This window comes from Conger conger, chromosome 13, assembly GCF_963514075.1.
Source record: "Conger conger chromosome 13, fConCon1.1, whole genome shotgun sequence".
Lineage (NCBI taxonomy): Eukaryota > Metazoa > Chordata > Actinopteri > Anguilliformes > Congridae > Conger > Conger conger.
This window is the reverse complement of record NC_083772.1, coordinates 6,756,367-6,780,834: the sequence shown is the minus strand read 5'-3', so window position 1 is coordinate 6,780,834 and position 24,468 is coordinate 6,756,367. Positions and strand designations below refer to the sequence as shown.

At 43.9% G+C, this 24,468-nt stretch overlaps 1 protein-coding gene across 1 annotated transcript; it reads right to left on the bottom strand.

Annotated features, from left to right (window-relative positions):
- Window positions 1-399: 399 nt before the first annotated feature.
- LOC133108264 (CD209 antigen-like protein C) lies at window positions 400-20,421 on the bottom strand. Its single transcript, XM_061217733.1, has 7 exons — window positions 20,303-20,421; window positions 19,854-19,955; window positions 17,416-17,580; window positions 17,149-17,300; window positions 16,572-16,675; window positions 521-585; window positions 400-428 (listed from the first exon to the last, which is right to left on the bottom strand). Exons 3-7 carry the CDS (start codon window positions 17,552-17,554, stop codon window positions 400-402), a joined length of 489 nt encoding a protein of 162 aa, XP_061073717.1. The 5' UTR covers window positions 17,555-17,580; window positions 19,854-19,955; window positions 20,303-20,421.
- Window positions 20,422-24,468: the final 4,047 nt, after the last annotated feature.

Sequence of the window (24,468 nt, the reverse complement as noted above, 5' to 3'; positions counted from 1 at the left end):
ACACTTTTTCGTGGATGGATCAAGTTTCTATGAAGACAGAGTCAGGAAGACTGGCTTGGCCGTTGTCAATCAAGCGGGTGAAACAGAGGCAGCTGGAAGCATATGCCTAGGGAGGGGGGGCCCAGTTGGCTGAGCTGGTAGCTGTAACAGAAGCCCTAAAGCTGGCTAAAGACAAAACATTGAATGTCTATACAGATAGCATCTATGCCTACGGCGTTGTACAAGATTTTGGGCCAGTGTGGGTACGAAGGGTACTGGTCACGTCCGCAGGAGTGCCACTTAAACACACGTGAAAACCCTGCTGGACGCAGCCCTCTTCCCAAAGGAAGCAGCTGTGATCAAAGTAGCTGCGCACCAAGAAACAACAACAACGCAAGGACAAGGGAGCGCTTCGGCTGATCAAGGCACCAGGACGGTGGCGGCCCAACCTGAAGGGAACGAGAAGCAACCGACGAAGGAATCAAATAGACTCCGAAATACAGCTGTAGCTGTAGGGGCAAACAGGACAGCGGTTGCCTACGGAGGCTGAACGACAGCGTGGTGGACCCCTGATTGAGCTGCATCATGGCGTTACTCATGAAGGACCTGAGAAGCAGGCGGCACAGATGCAGTGGACGTGGTGGTGGCCGGGAATGAAAAGAGACATTTACAATTACACATCTAGGTGTCTCATCTGTCTGGAAACAAAGATCCGCACAACCAGGAAGAAAATACCTATGGGATGTGCTCCAAGACCCAAGGGCCCGTGAACTTTACTGGACCACTGCCCCCTAGTGGAGGATACACATACCTGTTTATGGTAATCGAAACCAGATGGATGGAGGTTTTTCCAACAAGGAACTGAACAGCTGCCACTGCTGCAAGACTATTAGCCACTAATAATCTTTCTAAGATGGGGCCTGCCCTACCAGTCTCTACTCACTTCACAGGGAGTCATTATGAAGTTATGAAGGAAGCAATGAAGACTTTGGAAATAAAACAAAAGTTCAGCATCATCCCCAATCTGCCGGGATGGCAGAGCAAATGAACCAAACAATAAAAACAAAACTCACGGCTGCAATCAAAGACACAGGAAAAGGATGCCGTGGATTGCTTCCTGCCGACCTGTGGAAGACAACAGCATCACCCAATAGTAAAGTAACGCAGCTCACCCCTTTCGAGTTAATGACAGGGAGAGCGATGACACCGACAGGAGACGCCCCTTTACCAGGGGTAGATGTTGAGAGCTTATCTGCAGATTTTAGACAAGTCAATTCAGGAGATGAGAAAGCATGTAGAACAAAGGCAAACAGAACATGATGAGAAATAGGAAAGCCAAAGGGGATGGGTACCAAAAGTAGGAAGTCAGGTTATGCTTAAAAAATTGGCACCAATAAGCTTACAAACACATTGGGCAGGACCTTACCCAGTATTAATGGCAAATGAACGTGCAGCGTGTTTGGGAGGGATTCAAGGGGGTTACCGGAGGAGAAACTTAAAACCTGTTAAAACCTGCCAATTAGGTGGGATTATGTGTTTTCACTTTCTTTTTCTGTTCCAGAGCATAAGTGAGAAATGACGACAAATACCAGAGAGATCCGCGAGTGGCCAGGTCTGGAGGCAGCAGTCTTCCTGACGCTCGTGTTCTCTGCGTTTTGATCTCTGTATCCCCTCATAACGCAACCTGGTCCAGAACACAGGATTGTGACTGGGCTTGGGAACCCATTGCACCCAACACCGTTCCATGGGGTTAGGATCCGGGAGATGACACAACATGCACCAGTTATATCGACAGGAACAATAAAACACGATGGTTACAAACGCGAGGAGAGGAGTGCTCCGTGGAATAGGTGGGATTAGTAGAGGGATCCACTGTAATAATTAAATAGGGAAAATGGGAGTGGAAACATGATAAAAGACAGTTTAATCCAATAAAGACCATTTCACACCTGCCCTTTACTGTACCATGTAAAGGAACTATTACGTACTTGACTATAATATACAGGTATTTATGCAAACAATTTTATAGACTCACAAAGATACACAGAGACATGGTGTCTCCACCATGGATCTCTCCATTTCCCTCGGGGATACCACACTCACGCCATCACCCAGTGCAAGGAACCTTGGCGTGGTGATGGACAGCAGACTGTCCCTTTCCGAGAACATTGCGGCGATGACCCGGTCATGCAGGTTCTTCCTAGACAACATACGGAGAATCCGCCCCTTTCTCACCCCCTACTCGACCCAGCTCCTGGTCCAAGCGATGGTTCTGTCCCACCTGGACTACTGCAATTCCCTCTTGGCTGGCCTCCCAGCATCCGCCATCAGACCCCTCCAACTTATCCAGAATGCAGCAGCTCGTCTGGTCTTCAACCTTCCCAAATACTCACACGTCACCCCCCTGCTTACTTCCCTCCACTGGCTGCCTGTCATGGCTCGCATCAAATTCAAAACATTGGTGCTAGCCTTCCCAGCAGTTAAGGGGTCTTTCCCAGCTTACCTACAAAAAATCATCAGACTCTACACCCCTGCCAGACCTCTTCGTTCAGCCTCCACATGCCGCTTGGCACCTCCCCCTCTCCGAACCTCCACCTCACGCTCACGACTACTGTCTGTTCTGGCTCCACAGTGGTGGAACGAACTCCCCGTTGAGGTCAGAACTGTAGAATCTCTCCCCACCTTCAAGCACAAACTGAAGACGCACCTATTCAAGCAGCACCTCTCCCCATCCCTCCCTACCTCCCTGTGAACCTTAATTGTTGTCTTTGTGACTTACTTTGTGTATCGGTATTTTTAGTTGGCTAGGTAAGCAGTATTTGGATAGTTAAGTTTGGTCACTTTTGCTTTGTTGTTTGTTTGTTTATTTGTTCGTTTAAAAAAAAAAAAAAAAAAAGGCCCTGGTCCTTTTAAATCAGACTCTTGTGTCTCCGTATCACTATTTCGGTCAATTCACTCAACGTGCAGGTGTTTTAAACACTGCAACGTGCAGGTGTTTTAGTCACCCGCAAAGCATATTTCCTTTTATGAGACAGTGAGTTCAGCCCTAATTCATTATCTGGGTCAGATTTTATTTCCTCACTTCCACTTTCACTCTCACTGGCCGCTACACGATGCACTCTTCTCTTTTTCTCTCTCTCACTGCGCTTGGCTGAGTTACGATCTTCCCTCCCTCCGTTTTCTCTCTCTTTCCCTCTCTGGAGGGTTTCGGTTTCTATTTTTATTTTTACACAAGCGACCGATGTGGCCTTTCTTCCCGCAATCATGGCAGTCCCTGTTCTTGTCCCAGCAATTATCAGCAGTGTGATTCATTTTCCCTCACTGTCCGCACTCATCACTAACTTTTGGACACAGAACAGCGTTCACTCTGAGTGAGCCACTTAGCTGCTGCGGATCACGTGACACTGTCTCTGCCAATACAGCATAATCGACTGCTTTCTGAAAAGTACGATTTTCCTCTGTCGGCAGGCGCTTCTGAACAGCTTCACTGTTTAACCCACAAACGAATCTGTCCGCAGTGCGTCCTCCAAATGCTCACCGAAACTCACAATGTTCAGAAAGCTCTTTAAGAACTGCCACATACTGCATCACAGACTCTCTGTCCGCCTGATTATGTTTGTGGAAGTGGAACCTCTCTGCTATCACGAGACATTTTGGTGCAAATTGACTCTGCAATTCATCCACAATACGCCATACAATAGGCTTTTCAGGGGTGTTCAGACTGCGCAGTAATCCATACGTTTTCGGGCCCATTATGCTAAACAGTACTGGTACTTTCTTAGCATCCCTGATCTCATTAGCCAGGACGTAATGCTCAAAACGTTCAATGTATGTTGCCCATTGCCCACCGGATTCATCAAAAGTATCCTATATGTCTGATGATTCCAGCCATGATGTGTCTCTTTTGGTTCCCTTGTAAACTTGAACTTGACTTGTCCGAGGAAGAGCTGCTCATTACTAGCTAGCTTCCTAGCAGCGTCCTGCGTGGATGTTCATTCTCGTCCAAATTAACTCACAATGGCTTCATTCATGCACAACAGGTGAAGAAAAGTTTCTGGAGCTGTTTGGTGGTTCAAGCCCCAGTGTAGCCGCAAGAAGATTGGCACAGCTGTTGGGTCCTTGGGCTAGGTCGTTAACCCCACATTGCTCCAGGGCGGATTGTCCCCAGCTTAGTCTAATCAACTGTACGTCGCTGTGGATAAGAGTGTCTGCCAAATGCCAATAATATAATAATGTAATGTAATGAGGCAGTTGTCTGTATCATAGTGAATAGTGGTGAAATATGGTAAAATTCACAGATTTGTTTCTAAGGAATGCATTTTCCCCTTGTGTATTAGATACAAACCAGTCTCGGAAATATTCAATGCTGGAGAGAGGCCAGGAGGAGCTCAGAGCTAATAGCAGGACCTTGAACAGGGACAAGGACCGGCTACAGAGAGAATACAGTGCAGTATCTAAGAAACTCCTCTCCAGTGAGTGGTGTTCCTCTGTTGGTTATCTGCAGAAGAGCTTTTAGTCTTTTACTTTCATTCTGTTGCTCAGTGTAAAGATAATTCACAGAAACTGTTGCCTGTTCTTCATGTACAGAGAGACTCTGCAAGCCCTGTCCACAGGGCTGGGAGCAGTTTTCTTCCAAGTGTTACTACTTCTCCACTGAGAGGAAGAGCTGGATGAGCAGTCACAGTGACTGCATTAAATGGGCAGCTGATCTGGTGATTATAGAGAGTCAAGAGGAACAGGTAAGGTTCTGTGAAAGAGTGAATGGATGAGGCAGTGAGTGGGTAGGGGAGAGAAATTTGACATAAATTCATACGTCTACATACTACAGCCTTCTTAAAGACAATTGGGATTCTCATATCATGTTGCTTCTTACAATCTGATCAATATTCAGGATGATTACTTTGAGTGAAGTTTGTTTATCAGTGTGGTGTGGCTCATGCTGCTGCTCAGTATCTGACACCCAATCGTTAACAAAATCAACTTATTTTAAACTAAACCAACCTTTCTGACCTATCACCTCCAGATGTTTGCATTCAAATTGACCAATGAGCTAGTTCTCATGAACAAAGGCCTCTCATCAGATTAAGACTTGGAGGGGCAGACAAGTGTGTGTACTGTGTGTCTCTCAGTGTCTCTGTCAGCAGAGTGAGCAGTGAGAGTCATTGTGTGTCTGGGTTCAGGAGTTCATTACCAAATACATACAAGATTATTACTGGATTGGACTGAGTGACTCAGAAACAGAGGGCACCTGGCTTTGGGTGGATGGAACCCTCTTGCAGAAAAAGTAAGATTCCTTGCACACACAGTACTGCGCATAAATATACAGACAGACACAAAGCTGTGTAATTTGAAACAACTTCCGAACAGATCAGAAATATGAATGTTCCGCTGCTGCTAGTTGGTCCTTGGTTTGTGTTAATGCAGTGCATATATTTCTGTTCATTATTTATTGTGAATATGTGAACCTTACCCGTCTTCATCTGTAATATTGTACAGTTTGTATGATGGGGATGATTTGAATGTTTACAGTGCAATTCAGAATTATCTTCAAACACGATACATTTTCGCTCTCTAAACTCTGCTTGATTTATTCAGGGTCTGTAGTGTCAAACAGTGCACTATCTGAGATGGGTCCATGGGGGGTTGGACCCAAAATGCACGACTCAGAAACAGTGGTGTAATAAAGTCCCGTCAGGGCTTTATTCGGGGAATGTCCAGAGAGCAATGTTCGTACACGTAAAATCCAGCCAAAACCAAAGTGCAGTACCGAGGGAGAAGGCAGTCTCATAATGGGTACACCATGCAAGTTCTTACCTGTGTGCTGAGCTCTTGAGCTGTTGAGTGTGGTGTGGCCCAGAGTGCTGTGTACATCTTGTTGTGTGGAGGCCAGTTCAGTGTATATATCCTCTGAATCTTTGGAGACTGTAGATGCTGCCATTTCAGAAAACTGCTGCTAATGGTCTTTCTTTATTTCTTTCTTTTTAATATTTTGTCACTGTGGACTGTGGTACATGAGGAAATATGGTTTGAGGTATTACAACATTGTTGCTAGCAGTCTGCTTCCTTCCCATGCAGAATACTGCAAACTATACAAATTGAATTTAATCAAATACTTGATTTGGTCTTGATTGATCTTGATTTTTCAGGGATTTGCTTTGCTTCAACAATGATGCACACTGTCCTTGTTAAAGCAAAGCAAAGCTTTAACATGCAAAGCGCCGATTATGTAGCATTCCTGAATTTCAGCCACTTGAGTGCTAATAGCCTTCCCAAAACAAAAATGATGATTAGGCCAGCCTAGGAGCTGAAGACACAGGTAAGAACAGCAGCTCCTCATTGAGTATGACATGACTTATGTGGTTAATTTAGGAGTCTCTATGAGGGGAACCACATGTGCTGGTCATACAGGTGTATGGTGTAATGGTACACAGAGCACATAGGTATGCAATGTAATGATGAAGCAGAAACCACACAAACACAATTCACACAGACCTCCAACAACAATGATTTTTGAGTGCTTCAGTTTTGTCGAAATAGGTTTATTTACAGATGAGCAAAAGCAAAAAAGAAAAAATGAAGCGCAAATGATTGAATTTATACCATGATTGAGTCGCATACAGAACCATTTTGCGGGTACATGTGGTTTATGGCTTTGCGTCACAGCCCCTGTTTAGAGAGTTACATCTAAGCACGTTTTAGTGACATACTCATTTTTAAAAGTACTAAGAGCTCTTTGTATTAGCAGATGCTTTAACACAATTAGCTCATAACACATCCACTTTTGTAGCAGGGGATTGCTGTTGTGTACTCCAGTAAACTTATGGCGCTAATCAGGATTTGTGATTATATATACATATGTCCATATTCACAGAACTAATAATGTTATAGCTGAAAATACTCTGCATGTATAGGCTTTTGTACAGTAATTCCACTGCATTTAATAATATTTAATAAAAATTAAAACATTTGCAATGATGAATATTACATTGGGGAGCACAGCATTTGTCTCACTGAACCAATTCCATTTAAGTAGCTTTGTAAGTTATGTAGTTGGATAATTGTATGCCCGCCTGGCTAGCAGGTGGAACCATTGATGCACCAATCGCATTAATGTGAGGCGCATAGATGACGTACAAACAAAGCACATGGTTGCATGGAGTTGAGCTCCCGAGAAAACAAGTGTTAATTTAAATGCGATAAAGTGGAAACGTTGTCAGTACACTGTTTGTAATTGTATGTGAATTCCGAATATTATATATACAAATGTTAGATCGAGTTTGAATGTTTGTACAAAGCTAAATGAGCTCAGTAGATTCTTGTATAATTCCACAACTGAGCTAATGGCGGTAGCTATCGTGTTGTCGGGAAAACGTGTGTAAAATGCCGCTAATATTGTTTTATTATTATTACCGATGTGAATTTCATTTGATGCATTGTAAATTAGATGTTTGATGTTAAGAAAAATGTGTAAGTGCGTGGTGCACTTGGTAATTGAACTAAATGATGTCCAGCGGTTACAGAATAGTCTAGATGCCGTGGTAGAGGCTTATGCAAAATTGCAAAGTGTTCAAGATAAAATATGTGAACTTTTAAATGAAGAAGATGAGATTGAAGAGCAGCAGGCCTATTTTGAAGGTATAGACCGTGAAGTCCGTGAGCTCTGAGTAAGGACAGAGGAAAAAATAAAGAAGCTGAAAGAAGGAAAGGTTGTCCTATTCCAGTTCCCAGCTGATGACGTCAAGCCTGAAGATTCTGTGAGCCAAGCCGGTCGCAGTAGTGCAGGAGGTTCGCGAGTATCAAGCTGCAGTGGAGCAGCTAGTTCAAGAGCATCAGGAAGAGCCGCATCCTTGTCTGTCATCGCAGAATCCCTGCAAGAGCATCAACGTCTGGAGAGGGAGGAGCTGCGTGTTCGCCAACAGAGGGAGGAGCTGGAGCTGAGGACCCAGTTGGCTGCGGCGCAGGAGGAGATGGCTGCCACAGGGGGGAGCCGGGTGTCAAGCATCCGATCGAACAAGGAACAGCAACGAGCTTTAACAAACGTGGACTGCCAAAAGAACGGGACACTGAATGCTGATGCAGAAGAGTTTTGTCCTCGACCTGCAGCTGTCAACTCTGTTGAGCCTTTTCAAGATGTTGCTGAGGCTGTCCGTTTAGGGCAGCAACAGGTGTTAAATATTGTACAGTTACCTAAACCAGAGCTTATTTGTTTCGATGGGGATCCACTGAAGTATTGGGTTTTTATCAAAGCTTTTGACAGTAGGGTGACTGCAGTAGATGATGCTGCCAAACTCATGCTCTTGATTCAGTATTGTTCAGGTAAGGCCAGATCCCTCATAGAGCCTTGTGTGTGTTTAGAAAATGGGTATTCACGGGCAAGGGAATTACTGAAACAGCGATTTGGAGATGATTATACAATTTCACAAGCCTGGGTTAGGAAGGTAGCAGAGGGCCAACAGATTCCCAAGGATGCATTTAAGTTACAGGAGCTGGCAGATGATTTCAGCTGTTGCGTTGATACTCTTAGCACTATGGGTTATGTAGCTGAGATAAGTACCCAGAGGGTGATGGTGCAAATCATCTCAAGGTTACCCATGTACCTTAGAACCAGATGGTTGCGAGAGGTTCAAAATCTAAGATCTCGGGGTGGTAAGCCACCAGATGTGTTAAATTTAGCCAATGGGAGAAACCAATGACCCAGTCTACAGTAGTTTACTGTACGATAAGCCAAGTAGGCGACAGGGCAGTGCCTTTGACAGTAGGTCATTCCAATTAGTCTCAGTCAGGTAGATTGTCAGTCACAGCAGATCGCTCATGGGAGTTTGAGCCTGATGGTTCCTCTGTGGGTCGTTCAGTTCAAGCAGGTAGGCCGGCTGTAACAGTTAACAAGAGCTGTGAATTGTGTATGAATGGCAACCACAGTCTGTTTGGTTGTGGCAAGTTCAAGAATATGACTCCACAAAGTAGGAAGAAATATGTACTTAACAAACTCTTATGTTTTAATTGTCTCAGGACAGGCCATGTGTCATCCAGCTGTAAGTTTTCCTTGAGTCACAAGGAAAGCCAGACTCAGAGTCTGAGTGTACAGATGTTACCAGTAAGGCAGGGTGCAATGCAGTCAGTGGAGGCAGATCCAGACTAACTTTGCCTATTGTACCCGTAAGAGTTAGAGCGCCTGGTAGCAGCCGAACATTTTGCACTGATGCTCTTTTAGACAATGGGTCTACCTCAACGTTTTGCACAGACGGTCTAGTAGAGAGACTGGGGGTGAGAGGAGAAGTCGAAACTTTGATCCTAAACACTATTGATAGGCCTAATAAAATTGATACCAGGGTGGTTACTATTGAAATATCTGCTGTTAATCATGATGGGTTTTATATGTTGAATCCTGTGCACACCAGGTTTGCTATCCCTTGTGACAAGACTCACATCGCCACTGAGGCTGATGTGGAGAGATTCCCCCACCTGAAAGGGTTACGTCTACCAGATGTGAGAAGTGATCAGGTCATGATTCTTATTGGGCAAGACAACGCCGAATTGATGATACCCTTGGAGGTCAGGCAAGGAACAGGTCCTGGCATGCCATACGCTGTCAAGACCAGATTAGGTTGGGCTTTGAATGGGCCACTTTCGCCAGGTACAGGTATGTCATTGTCAGCCAATTTTGTAGACTGTCACTTAGAGGTCCAGTTGGAAAAGTTCTGGAAGGTTGAGGGTTGGGAACAGCTGAATGGTCCGGAGAAGTCGTTATCATTAGAGGATGAACGTACATTGAGTTTGTGGAAGGGTACCATTACTCAGGATATGGATGGCCATTATGTGCTGCCGGTTCCATTCAGGGGCCAGCCCAGTTTTCCAGATAGCCGTCCTCTTGTTGAGAGAAGACTTCAGTCGCTCCGTAAGAGGTTAGTAAGGGATCAGGAACTTAGGGATGAGTATGTGAAGATTATGGCTGCATTGTTCAGGAACGGTCATGCAGAGGAGGTATCAGAGTGTGATGCTGTTGATGACCCAGTGTGGTACTTGCCACACCATCCAGTTGTTTCTCCAAAGAAAGTGAGAGTAGTATTTGACTGTGCAGCACAGGTTAATGATGTTTCACTGAATAAGCATGTCATGCAAGGCCCAGATGTTAGCTAGTGTTCTCCTCAGATTCAGACTTGGACCAATAGCAGTACAGGGGGACATAGAAGCAATGTTTTACCAGGTCAAGGTTTGTCCCAGGGACAGAGATGTTCTCCGGTTTCTTTGGTGGAGGGACGGGGACCTGAATGATGATGTGGTAGTCTATCGCGGTACATCTATTTGGTGATACTTGGTCACCTGCTTGTTGTGGGTTTGTGTTGCGTCATGTTGCCGACCAGGGTAGTGCCAAATATGGTAGTTTGGCTGTAGAGACAGTCAAAAGGAATTTCTATGTTGACGACTGCCTTGTGGCTGTTGACACAGTTGAGGGTGCTGTACGTCTAGTTCAAGATTTGAAAGGTATGCTTTCAGAAGGCGGCTTTAGAATAGCCAAGTTCACTAGCAACTCCCGGGAAGTTGTGGATTTAATCCCTGTAGAGGACAGGGCTAAGGGTGTTCAGCATCTTGACCTTGATTCAGATTAAATAGTTTATGAGAAGGCCCTAGGACTAATTTTGGAACTGGGCTCAGACACTTTGTCATTTAGTGTACTTACTGGAGACAAACCTCACACTAGAAGAGGCTTGCTTAGTGGGGTTAGTGCTGTGTTTGACGCTCTTGGATTTGTGATGCCATTTTTGGTCAAGGGACGACTCATAATACAGCAACTAGCGAGATTGGGAATAGGTTGGGATGATCAGCCTCCAGATGCTATTGTGACAGATTGGAAGAATTGGTCAGCTGAGTTACCAGTGCTGCAAGGGTTTCGAATTGACAAATGTGTGAAACCTACTAGTGCAATGAAGTTTCAGTTGCATCACTTTGCAGATGCATCGACCAAAGCATATGGTTCTGTCGTTTATTTACGCGTCCTGTCGGTGGGCAATAGCGTTGATAGTCATTTGCTGATGTCAAGGTCCAGACTTGCTCCGTTGAAGAAGTTATGTATTCATAGGTTGGAGTTATCTGCTGCATCTTTGGCAGTAAAGGTAGACAGTATGCTATGAAGGGAACTGTGTATTGAGATTGAGAGCTCATATTTTTGGACTGACAGTATGATAGTTTTAGGCTACATCAAAAACCCCCAGAAGCGGTATCACACCTTTGTTGCGAACAGGGTTGCGGCCATTCAGGCAGGTTCCAGGCCTGATCAGTGGCGCCATGTGGCTTCTTACGATAACCCAGCTGATATAGTTTCTCGTGGCGTAACAGCGCAGTCCCTCATTGAGAGTGTGGAAGAAGGGACCATGGTTTCTGACTAAACCTGTAGAGTACTGGCCTATGTCAGATGTTAAGGCTACGGTAAATCCAAATGATCAAACAACTGAGGTCAAACAGCCACCACAAGTCAGTCTGAGTGTTGCTAGTGATTTACATTTTTTACATTTTTGTCATTTGGCAGACGCTTTTAATCCAAAGCGACTTACAAGTGCATAGGTTCTACCACAAGTCAAAGTCAAAGTCCCCTTAGCAGCCTGAAATGCCAACACTAGGTCCTTGAATCGGATGCGTGCGGCAATAGGAAGCCAGTGGAGGCCAATGAGAAGCGGGGTGACATGACCCGACCTTGGCTGACTGGTGATCAGGCGGGCTGCAGCATTCTGGACCAGCTGGAGGGGCTTGATGGCACACGCTGGGAGACCGGCTAGGAGGGAGTTGCAGTAATCCAGGCAGGAAATGACGAGTGCCTGGACTAGGAGCTGGGTGGCTTTCGCCGTCAGGAGATGATGGATACGCCGTATATTATACAGAAAGAACCTGCAGGTTCTGGCAGTGGAGGATACTTTGGAGCCAGGGTGAGGCAATTGTCAAGAGTCACCCCAAGATTCTTTGCCGTACGGGAGGAGGAAACTACAAAGTCCTCAACAGTCAGTGAGAGGTTGATTGACGGAGAGGACTTAGCAGGGATGTAGAGAAGCTCAGTTTTGGCAAGGTTGAGCTTCAGGTGGTGGGAAGTCATCCATGCAGAGATATCAGCCAAGCAGGCGGAGATCCGTGTGGTGACTTGGGTGTCGGGGGGGAAGGAAATAAAGAGTTGGGTGTCATCAGCATAAGAATGATAAGAAAAGCCATGGGAAGAGATAACAGAACCAAGAGACATAGTGTATAGCGAGAAGAGGAGAGGCCCAAGAACTGAGACCTGCGGGACTCCAGTTTGTAGGGGGTGAGGGTCAGAGACTGAGCCCCTCCAAGTCACCTGGTAGGAGCGACCAGAGAGGTATGAGGAAAACCAAGCAAGTGCAGACCCTGTGACACCCATCCCAGACAGCGATTAGAACTAGAATCTCATGGTTGACTGTATCGAAGGCGGCCGACAGGTTGAGGAAGATGAGGAGAGGAGAGGGATTTGGCTTTAGCAGAGTGGAGTGCCTCAGTGACCGCGAGCAGGGTGGTCTCAGTGGAGTGGCCATTCTTGAAGCCAGACTGGTTGGGGTCATGGAGATTGTTCTGGAGAAGATAAGTGGACAGTTGGGAACAGACCGCCCGTTCCAGAGTTTTAGCGAGAAAGGGAAGAAGAGAGACAGGCCGGTAGTTGTTCAGGGCAGAGGGGTCAAGAGTAGGTTTTTTTAACAGGGGAGTGACTCTGGCCCTCTTCAGGGAAGAGGGCATGGTGCCAGAAGAGAGGGAGGTGTTGATTAGAGAGGAGAGAAAAGGGAGAATGTCATTGGATATAGATTGTAGGAGGGGAGAGGGGATGGGGTCAAGAGGACAGGTGGTCGGGCGGTGGGATGTAAGGAGTTTCAATGTGTCGGAGTCAGAGAGGGGAGAAAAGGAGGCTAGGGAGTTGGGGAAGGTAGGAGGGGCAGCAGGGGGAGAGGGTTGGGAGAAGGAATTGCAAATGGCGTCAACCTTCTTTTCAAAGAAGGAGACAAAGTCATCAGGTGTGAGTGATGACGGGGGTCAGAAGAGAGGAGAAGGTTGAAAACAGTTTGCGGGGATTAGAGGTGGCCACGTAAATTTTCGAGTGAAAGAAGGAAGATTTAGCTAGAGAGACAGAGGAATGGAAAGATGATACAAGGGCATGGAATATTGTTCAGGACTTCATCTTGTATCACTCGTCATGGTTTCAACTCAAGAGGAGAGTTGCCTTGCTTTTAAGAGTCAAGGCTTCGCTAAGATTCAAGGTCTCAGATGGCGATGTACCTGAGATTTCCCTGCCAGTTAATTCTCAGGAGATGGAAAAGGCAGAGCTTGCCATAATTCGCTTTGTTCAGAAGAAAGAATTTCCGTTGTACTTTAGGAAAGAGTTGCCACAGAGAGGCATGCTAGCTTCTCTCAGTCCTTGTGTCTCTGATGAGGACCTACTGGTGGTCGGTGATAGGATTTCACAGGGGGAGTTTGAGGAGACAATGAAGCATCCTCTTATCCTGCCGAAACGGCATCACATTGTGGATTTAATAGTGCGTGAAGTTCAACAGACTCATGGCCATGTTGGCCAGGAACATGTATTAGAAATTTGGGGTAATTAGTGGTAGACAAGCAGTTAAAAGGGTCCTCAGACAATGTGTTACATGTAGAAGGTGGAGTTCCAAGGTAGTTACACAGCGCATGGCAGATCTACCCAAATGCAGATTGGAGGCCACCAATCCGCCATTTAGTGGCATGGGGATATATTTATTTGGTCCACTGAGGGTGAAATGTGGCAGAAGTGTCTTGAAAAGGTATGGGTGTTTGTTTACCTGCATGACGGTCAGGGCCATTCACCTCGAAATGTGTCACTTGACACGGATTCCTTTATTCACTGTTTACACCGATTAATGGCTCGTAGAGGTTGTCCAAAGGACATTTACTGTGATAATGGGACCAATTTTGTAGGGGCTGAAAGACAGCTGAAGGGATTACTTGGGGGTTTGGACCAGAATAGGATTCAGGGAATATTGCACACCAAGGGAGTGGACTGGCATTTCAATGCCCCTCATGTGGGGGAGCGTTTAGTTCGGTCGGTAAAAAATGTGTTGCGCCCCATGCTTTCAGAACAAGTCATGGATGATGAGGCCCTTACTACCCTAATGTGCATTGTTGAGTCTCTGATAAACAGTAGACCGCTCACTACTCTTTCAGATGATGTGTCTGATTCAGAGCCGCTTACCCCAAATCGTTTACTTCGCCCAGGTACTTGTTCATTTGCTTACACAGAGAAGGAGTTTGATCTCAAGGATCTCTATGTCAGACGCAGATGGCGTCAAGTTCAGTGTCACGCAGACGTGTTCTGGCGAAGATGGACAAGAGAGTATCTCCCAATGTTGCAAGCTAAAGTGGCACAAATTGCAAAGGGATACCGCAGTTGGAGATGTTGTTTTGCTAGTTGAAGAGACTCCAAGGGGAGAATGGCCTTTAGCGAGAGTAACAGATGGCCCAGGGGCAGATGGGCATGTGCGCAAGGTCAAGGTTAGGACAAAGTCCACAGAGCGTATTCGGCCTATTACAAGGTTGTGCTTGTTGGAGGAGGTAAATTAGGATCTTCCGGTATTGATCTTTTGCATTAGAAAGCTGATGTCAATTCTTATTTGGCTGTTAAAAGAAGGTTTCTTTTTGTTTTGTTTTTGTTTTTTATTTGTTTTTTGTAAATATGTGATGTTTTGATATATGACTTGGAAATCATAAGGTAATGATGTATTGATTGCTTTATATTAATGTGCTGTATGTTACTTAATTTTGCGTAAAGGTCCCTTTACGGCCCTTTCGGGGGGAGTGTAAGTTATGGAGATAATTGTATGCCCGCCTGGCCAGCAGGTGGAACCATTGATGCACCTATCGCATTAATGTGAGGCGCATAGATGACGTCTTCACGCAGCGCAGGCGATTCCGAACAGTGCAAAGAAACGAAGCACATGGTTGCATGGAGTTGAGCTCCCAAGTGTTAATTTAAATGCGATAAAGTGGAAACGTTGTAAGTACACTGTTTGTAATTGTATTTGAATTCCGAGTATTATATATACAAATGTTAGATCGAGTTTGAATGTTTGTACGAAGCTAAATGAGCTCGGTAGATTCTTGTATAATTCCGCGACTGAGCTAATGGCGGTAGCTATCCTGTTGTCGGGAAAACGCGTGTAAAATGCCGATAATATTGTTTGTTCTATTATTACCGATGTGAATTTCATTTGATGCATTGTAAATTAGATATTTGATGTTAAGAAAAATGTACAAGTGCGTGGTGCACTTGGTAGGTTGAACCAGCTCAGAACGATCGCTACAACTCAACACAGCTCACTACTGCTCAGCGCAGCACGTGTACAGCACGTGTACAGCCAGTGTATGGCCCCACAGCCGTGGTCAGCATTTCGTCAATCGGCACGCTGTTGTTCAGCAAGCTGTGTGTACAGCTAGCCATGTATCAGTCAACCAAACGACCAGCTTATGTTAGCTCATGTGCAGTTTGGAAACAGCTTATGTTAGCTTGTGTACAGGAGGAAATACATTTTCAACGAAAATGTCATCTCGTCATTTATGGGCTGCGTTCACAACGCCACTAAATCTCAACAATTGCTACAGATAGTAAATCTGTGTCAGTCCAAACGTTTGTAGTTCAAACGTTTACAAGCTTAGTTGAACATTAATTCACTGAATTAACATTTAACTTAATCTGAGAATACACAAATTCATATCCAAGTTAAATGACATAACTTTTCTTCAAAATGTGATTCATACCCACATGTTTCAGAGGAATGGAGTGCAAACAAATATCTTATCAAGATGACAGGATTTCCCTCCAGGCACTGAGCACTTTGATGACACACCACTCAAACACTGCCATAGTTATGCTTATTTTGATATTTACAGCTGAGGAAATGGTTAAAACTATCATGGTACAAAAATGGATTTCCCATTTGGCATCAATTTTACATCATTGGCAATTAAAGGAGCAGAGCATCAGTCTCACAGATGAAGCGGGCGGACAAATGGCAGCCTGTGTCCATCCATAGATTCTCACCAGGGTAAGTACCTGCGCACTCTGCGGGTGTGTATGTCTGTATGTCCCTGTGTTGCTGGAAACGATTATCTGGTTCTCCACTGCTCCAGTAGCTGTAATAGAGTCAGAGAGACTGAATGAGACACAGAAGCTCTGCTTCTCTCCTGTTTCCTACAGAGACACAGTGACTCCTGCACATTCTCTGTCTATTTCAGACTATGTTAGTGCACTGTTTAACACTGCAGACCCTGAATATATCAAGCAGAGTTTAGAGAGTGAAAATGTATCGTGTTTGAAGATAATTCTGAATTTCACTGTAAACATTCAAATCATCCCCATCACACAAACTGTACAATATTATAAATGAAGACGGGTAAAGTTCACATTCACAATAAATAATGAACAGAAATAGATGCACTGCATGAACACAAACCAAGGACTAACTAGCAGCAGAGGAACATTCATATTTCTGATCTGTTCAGAAGTTGTTTCAAATTACACAGCTTTGTGTCTGTCTGTATAATTATGCCAGTACTGTGTGTGCAAGGAATCTTACCTTTTCTGCAGGAGGGTTCCATCCACCCAGAGCCAGGTGCCCTCTGTTTCTAAGTCACTCAGTCCAATCCAGTAATAATCTTGTATGTATTTGGTGATGAACTCCTGAACACAGACACACAATGACTCTCACTGCTTACTCTGCTGACAGAGACACTGAGTGACACAGTCCTGTAAGATTTAACTAATTGTAAGACAATTTTATACTGGTCACAAACCTATCCCCTGTCCCCACAACTATCTCCTGTCCCCACACCATTTGTCCCCACAATAAAGTACATACACTTGTCTGATCCTCTGAGTCAATTCACACCTTAACTTGACTAGAAGCCTTTGTTCATTAGAACCAGCTCATTGGCCAATTTGAATGCAAACATCTGGAGGTGATTGGTCAGAAAGGTTGGTTTAGTTTAAAATAAGTTGATTTGGTTAACGATTGGGTGTCAGACACTGAGCAGCAGCATGAGCCACACCACACTGATAAACAAACTTCACTCAAAGTAATCATCCTGAATATTGATCAGATTGTAAGAAGCAACATGATATGAGAATCACAATTGTCTTTCACTGAACCTCACCTGCTCCTCGTCACTCTCTATAATCACCAGGTCAGCTCCCCGTCTTAAGCAGTCTCTGCGACTCTTCATCCAGCTCTTCATCTCAGTGGAGAAGTAGTAACACTTGGAAGAGAACTGCTTCCAGCCCTGTGGACAGGGCTTGCACAGTCTCTCTGTACATGAAGAACAGGCAACAGTTTCTGTGAATTATCTTTACACTGAGCAACAGAATAAAAGTAAAAGACTAAAAGGTCTTCTGCAGATAACCAACAGAGGAACACCACTCACTCTGTGAATTGACGGGACAGTACTCCTCCATAAAGGGGAGTTTCTTAAATACTGCACTGTATTCTCTCTGTAGCTGGTCCTTGTCCCTGTTCAAGGTGCTGTTATTGGCTCTGAGCTCCTCCTGGCCTCTTGCCAACATTGAATATTTCTGAAACAGGCTTGTATCTAATATACAAAGGGAAAATGCATTCCTTAGAAACAAATCTGTGAATTTTACCATATTTCACCACTGTTCACTATGATACAGACAACTGCCACATATATCTTTACAGTTAATTAGCTGAGACTTTTTATCCAAAGTGACTTACAGTTGATTAGACAAAGCAGGGGACAATCCACCCTGGAGCAATGTGGGGTTAACGACCTAGCCCAAGGACCCAACAGCAGTGCCAATCTTATTGCGGCTACACTGGGGCTTGAACCACCGGCCTTCCAGGTCCCAGTCATGTGGCTTTGCTGCTAGGTTACTGGCTGCCCCATGTTGACCAAGATATTAATTTACAATATGTTGTTACAAAAAAAGAGAAGCCATGCCTTTATGTACATGGTGTTAGAACATTATGAACTATATTTTTGTATATTTAGGCTCTGTAATGATATTTCTGTATATATTTAACAATGGGCATTTCAGGATGCAGAGTTTGCTCTACATTTCAATGACACATATCAATCACACTGACAATCAATGTAGTCATACACATTTAAAAAATGATAAACACATAAGTGTGACTCTCTGCAGACCCCGAAAAGGAAACAGACTGTGTTGACCATGTTGACACAGGGTCAGCAAGGCTTGATGAAAAGACAGTGCTCGTCAATACAGGACTATTCCTCCCATCATTGTGCTGCCTCTGGGCAATTCTGCCTCCTCAGTGGAATGCTCCCAGAACTGATGAGTTGAAAAAACACTGTATAAACCATGGGTTTTCCACATACAGTGTTTGGTGTCTTTAGATGGCTAATGATGTGGGAAATAGTTTGGTGTCATTGGTGGTGTAGTACACTGGTTGCTGAATAAAGATCTTGTAGGAATAAACCACAGGTAATGCAAGTTACCTGTGAGTCAGCATCCTGCTGTAATACAAAGGTTAACCAGGTTTCTTGGACATATAGAGATAACATCAGCAGGACCATTGTTACCGCCATCTTGTGACTCTTTATTTGATTTGTTGTTTTCCTGTAAACCCTGGGTATATAGAGGGGAACGTGGAATGGTTTGAGGAGACTCCGTATTAGCGATGATTTGCATAATACGATCTCCTGCGCACCATTTGCATATAGCCATGGGCGACATGGCTCAGGCACTAAGAGCGGTTGTCTGGCAGTCGGAGGGATGCTGGTTCGATTCCCCGCCCGGGCTGTTTCGAAGTGTCCCTGAGCAAGACACCTAACCCCCGAATGCTCGTGACGAGCTGGTTGGCGCCTTGCATGGCAGCCAATCGCTGTGAGTGTGTGTATGAATGGGTCGTTGAGAAGAATCTATTGTTCAGCGCTTTGGATAAAGGTGCTATATAAATGCCGTTTATTTGTAAACCATTTACCATTCATATTACAACTTGTAATTCTTGTAACACATTGTCATTCTATTTCTGCAATGCACATTGTTTAATAAATTGTATTAATTTGAACCTGCATCCTCTTGACTCGCACCACTGCACACTTAGCAGTTAAGAGTCCTCACAGACATAGACAACCTAGGATACCTATCATTGTAGACTATACAGGCCACAGGCACGTCCGTGTCTATACAAATAGATAGCTATCATATAGAGCCACACTATTGGCGGACATTTGCCGTTACTTTTGTTGAACTCTTAGAACAGAGGAGCAGTTGAACTTATCTTTTGGAGTCAGATAAACAAGAACGAAATAAAATTCACCCTGTTCCAGTATCATTGGTCTAGTCACCTAGTATAATGGCCAAGGCATTCTGCCTGCGTGAAAAAAATAGGTGGCAAGCAGTATACAGTCACTGAGCACTTTATTTTATATTACTTACTCGTGCCATTATCAAATCAACCAACTGTGTAGCAGCTGTACCATGCTTAAAATCATGCAGATACAGGTCAGGAGCTTCAGTTAATAATCACATCACCCATCAGACTGGGGAAACAATGTGATCTAAGTGATTTTGACCACAGCAGAAGACCAATAAGTCTAATAAATACCTAATAAAGTGCTCTCTAAGGGTATATGCCAAACCTTTCTACATGTATCAAACTACACAAATAAACTGATGGATGCACATACTATTCTATAGCAGGAGCTAGTGTTTATATGCATTGGTCATTCATTAGCTTTGTTCTGGCCCATTTAAAAAAGGCTTTTAATCTTTTTTTAAAATCCTGAAACCCTCCCCACGATCAACAGTAAATTGCCTAAAAATTTCATTGTACCAGGATTAGAATAAAGTGACACAGACAGTGTGAGATACTCACAGAGGACACCCAGGACTATTGTGGCAGCCAATAAGAGAGCACACAGCAGCCCCAGACACACTGCAGCCAGCCTGTAGGGGTGGGAGCTTTGTTCCCTTTCCTCTGTGGCCACAAAGAAAACAGCAGAATAAAACAATCCTGTCATCCATCGTCATTTAGGTCTGAAAATAATTAGGCTTACTCTGTCAATTTTACACCGTTTGTTTTCACTGAAAAGAGAATATTCATTTGCCTTTCGTATACTGTACCATAGCCCTGAAAATGGACTCAAGCACGACTCAAGTCTCTGTTACTCTATTCTGGGACATCAAAAGCAGCTTCTTAATAGACTGCAGAACAGTTTCATTCGTAGCCTGATAGCACCACCAATCGTAGACGTTTTAAAACCATCTCAATTTCGGTTATGCCGTTCATCACATTTTGCGACAAATCTCTTCAAGCGTTCTTACCTGTGTGCTGAGCTCTTGAGCTGTTGAGTGCTGTGTGGCCCAGAGTGCTGTATACATCTTGTTGTGTGGAGGCCAGTTCAGTGTATGTACCCTCTGAATCTTTGGAGACTGTAGATGCTGCCATTTCTGAAAACTGCTGCGAATGGTCGCTGTGGTCTGTTGTACATGAGGAAGTATGGTTGAAAGTTTTACGTCATTGCCTGGTTCAGCTGCAGTTACCTTATTTGAATGGTATCATGAAATGATAATGGGACGGAAATGTAAGGGTCATTTTCTTCATTGATTCTTAATTGACAATGTGTGTTAACATGAAGACAATCACATGATTACAAATAGCCTTTTAGTGATCCTTATTACTATTAGACCACTTGCTGAATTAAGTGCTTACTAGGAGTCTTTCTCTGTCTCTCTCCCAGCAGACAGACAGCCTTTGACCTTGATGTCTCTGCTTCTCAGCTTGCACATTCTGGTCTTACAGCAAGATCGACAAGGGGTATTCAGAAGACAAAATACTGATGAATGTTCATGGCCAGCTTCATGTCTTTTTGTTTTGGTATAGCGCCCCCTTTTGGACAAGTGTGTATAAGAGTCTTACTGTGTCTGATTCAAATCAGAAAGCCGGTAAGCTTTCTCACTGTCATTTCTTTGCAAATAAATACGAAAGTTAATTCATGTATAGTTGTCGTTGTTTTTACTGGGATCTGTTTCATCAGACGATGCTCACATGTGAAATGCTAAAAAGGGAATTTTTTCCATAACGATGGTAACCTGCACAACTCTCTCAAAAAGCAGGTTTCTCATCTGCCAATATGTCCGGCGTGTGTATGTGCGTTGATGTGATTTCAATTAACAGTGACAGTCAGACATTACTTCAAGTCAAGTTGTGGATTGTAACTTGAGTGTATAAGTTTTGTATCTGCTATGTCCCTGCTTTGGACATACAGAATAAAGTAAAGGATCGGTGGAAGTGGCGACTAAATGTCTTGAATAAAACCACAGACTCTTGCTTTTAGAGTTAGCCACTCAGTGATGGTAGTTTATTTAATTGGCCACATAACACTGGGTAGCTCCTGCTGCCACACTGCCCTAACCTTTCGTTCATTCGTTCATATTCCAGCCTCTTTTTCCAATCAGAAAACAGTGTTTAACCGCAAATGTACTGACGGTTCTCTTTTTCAAACATGTAACCAATAAACATGGGGTTAGGTAATAACAGTATCAGTATGCAAGTACCTGCAAATTGGGCTGTAGTTAGACACTTTTTTTGGTGGTTGAGCTCAAGTGAGAAATTAATTAAAGAATTTAGAAAATTGTGTTCACTGAATGCATTCTTTGTCAAATGCAAAAATCATCCAGAGTGATTCAAAAATCATTCAATACTCCACATTGTTGGGCTGTTGTGCCTGTGAAGAGATAAATAAATAAGCATATAGTAGAATTGGAGGAAGACCTTTTATATATAGATTTGACATGCAGTCCCTGGATCCTGATCAGCCAGTGGGGGTCGCTGGGCTGGTACGGTATCGGCCCCTCGGGGTTCCCCAGGGCTCAGTTCTAGGCCCGCTTCTTTTTTCTCTTTACAATCTGTGATCACTACACATGGGCTATCCTACCACTGCTATGCGGACGATACCCAACTCTTCATCTCGTTCCCACCATCTGATACACAGGTTTCAGCCCGTATCTCTGCTTGCCTGAGTGACATCCAGAGCTGGATGGACAACCACCATCTAAAGTTCAACCCAGGTAAGACTGAAATGATATTCATCCCTGCTAATACCTCTCCCCATCTGGATCTCTCCATTTCCCTCGGGGATACCACACTCACGCCATCACCCAGTGCAAGGAACCTCGGCGTGGTGATGGACAGCAGACTGTCCCTCTCCGAGAACATTGCAACGGTGATCCGGTCATGCAGGTTCTTCCTATACAACATACGGAGAATCCGACCCAGCTCCAAGCGATGATTCTGTCCCGCCTGGACTACTGCAATTCCCTCTTGGCTGGCCTCCCAGCGTCCGCCGTCAGACCCCTCCAATTTATCCAGAATGCAGCAGCTCGTCTGGCCTTCAACCTTCCCAAATACTCACACGTCACCCGCCTGCTTACTTCCCTCCACTGGCTGCCTGTCATGGCTCGCATCATATTCAAAACATTGGTGCTAGCCTTCCAAGCAGTTAAGGGGTCTTCCCCAGCTTTCCTACAAAAAATCATCAGACCCTACACCCCTGCCAGACCTCTTTGTTCAGCCTCCACAGGCCGCTTGGCACCTCCCCCTCTCTGATCCTCTACCTCACGCTCCCGACTACTGTCTGTTCTGGCTCCACAGTGGTGGAACGAACTCCCCGTTGAGGTCAGAACCGTAGAATCTCTCCCCACCTTCAAGCTCAAACTGAAGATGCACCTCTTCAAACAGCACCCCTCCCCATCCCTCCCTACCTCCCTGTGAACCTTAATTGTTGTCTTTGTGATTTACTTTGTGTATCAGTATTTTTTGTTGGCTAGGTAAGCAGTGTTTGTATAGTTAAGTTTGGTCACTTTTGCTTTGTTGTTTGTTTGTTTATTTGTTTGTTAAAAAAAAGAAAAAGAAAAACAAATTCAAATAGGCCCTGGTCCTTATCTTTGCTGTACAGGTAGCAGTTGAAATTGTACTTCCCTCTAGGATCTTTCAGCACACTTATCCCTGGTTATGGGTATACACTTTGTTGTACGTCGCTCTGCATAAGAGCATCTGCCAAATGCCATTAATGTAATGTAAATGTGATGTAATCATTAATATTGGTTATTTTAATTATTAATTAAAATACTAAATTTGTGGTTAGATATTTCTGATAACAGTAATTTTGGCAGTTATACTGCTACATAATATTAATTGGCTCCCTGGTTTCGTAGAGTACAATCCCTAAGTTATTTGGCGGCCCGTGCGAATTCCCCTACGCTTTGTTGTGCCATTTTTCTATTCTAGACTGATCACTTTATAGAAAGAAGATGCAAGACTATGTTCAATCACTTCTAGTGTTCTTTTTTCCACATTATTGTTCAGCTCAATACAAGTCTATAACTGCTGTACTGTACATCATCACAAACAGCACAGCCATGAACCCAGAAGATGACCTCACTACACTCTCAAAAATAGAGAAACTGTTCTTCAAGGATCAAGGTCCCAAATGTAGCTTGAAAGTCCAGTCATTTTCTCTTTGGGTACAAATCAGTGCATTTTCCAAGCCAAGAAGTACAATGTAATTATATTTCTAGCTAAAGTTGAGTTTTGTACCTATAAAATACCACTCCAATGACATTTGTACCTTTCTAGGCCCTACCTTCATTTCTGAGATTGTACTGGAATAAAACATGAACTAATGTCTTACTGTCAATTAAAATCCCTGCTGGGGAAAAAAACAGCTGGTAGCTGTATATGACACAGTCATATTGAAGCGATACAGAACAAATTATTGCAAAGCAAAAAGCAGAAATTAAAGCAGAATATTTCAGTGTCAAACTAACAATAAGAATAAAATGACAAAAAAGTCCATGCATTTTTACTGCATTATACAAAAGCACAATGCAGACAAAACTAATCAAACATAGCTACAGTACTTAATGCTGTTTTTTCACTTTGACACTAATTTCAGAACCTTGAGGTAATTTTTCAAAACCATAGACAAAACTCTAAATAGATAAACACATTTTTCAAAACTCGAAAAACCTTTTTCAATTGCTTGGATACAATATACAAAAACCAAAAATCATTTCTATCCTACTTCTCAAAATTATAAGTAACTGTGACATTACTCCTAAAGCGTTGGAACAGGATCAATTTGACCACATTATCATTCAGTGTAATTCTGCATCTTTTGTCACAGGGGTTTTCAACCTTTTTTGACACGCAAGTTTGAGCTGGTGGTCAAGTGACTGATGATTGAGGTTACAGAGTGTTAAGAGCAAGAGTTAGGATGTGTATCCACCTGCAACACCATTGTGACAACATGGAGCAGTCAGATGATCCATGTTAGAATAGAGATCAAGCAGTGAGAGGAGGAGGAAGAGATCAAGTAAATGGTAAATGGTCTGCATTTATATAGCGCCTTTATCCAAAAGCGCTGTACAATTGATGCTTCTCATTCACCCATTCATACATGCACACACCAACGGCGTTTGGCTGCCGT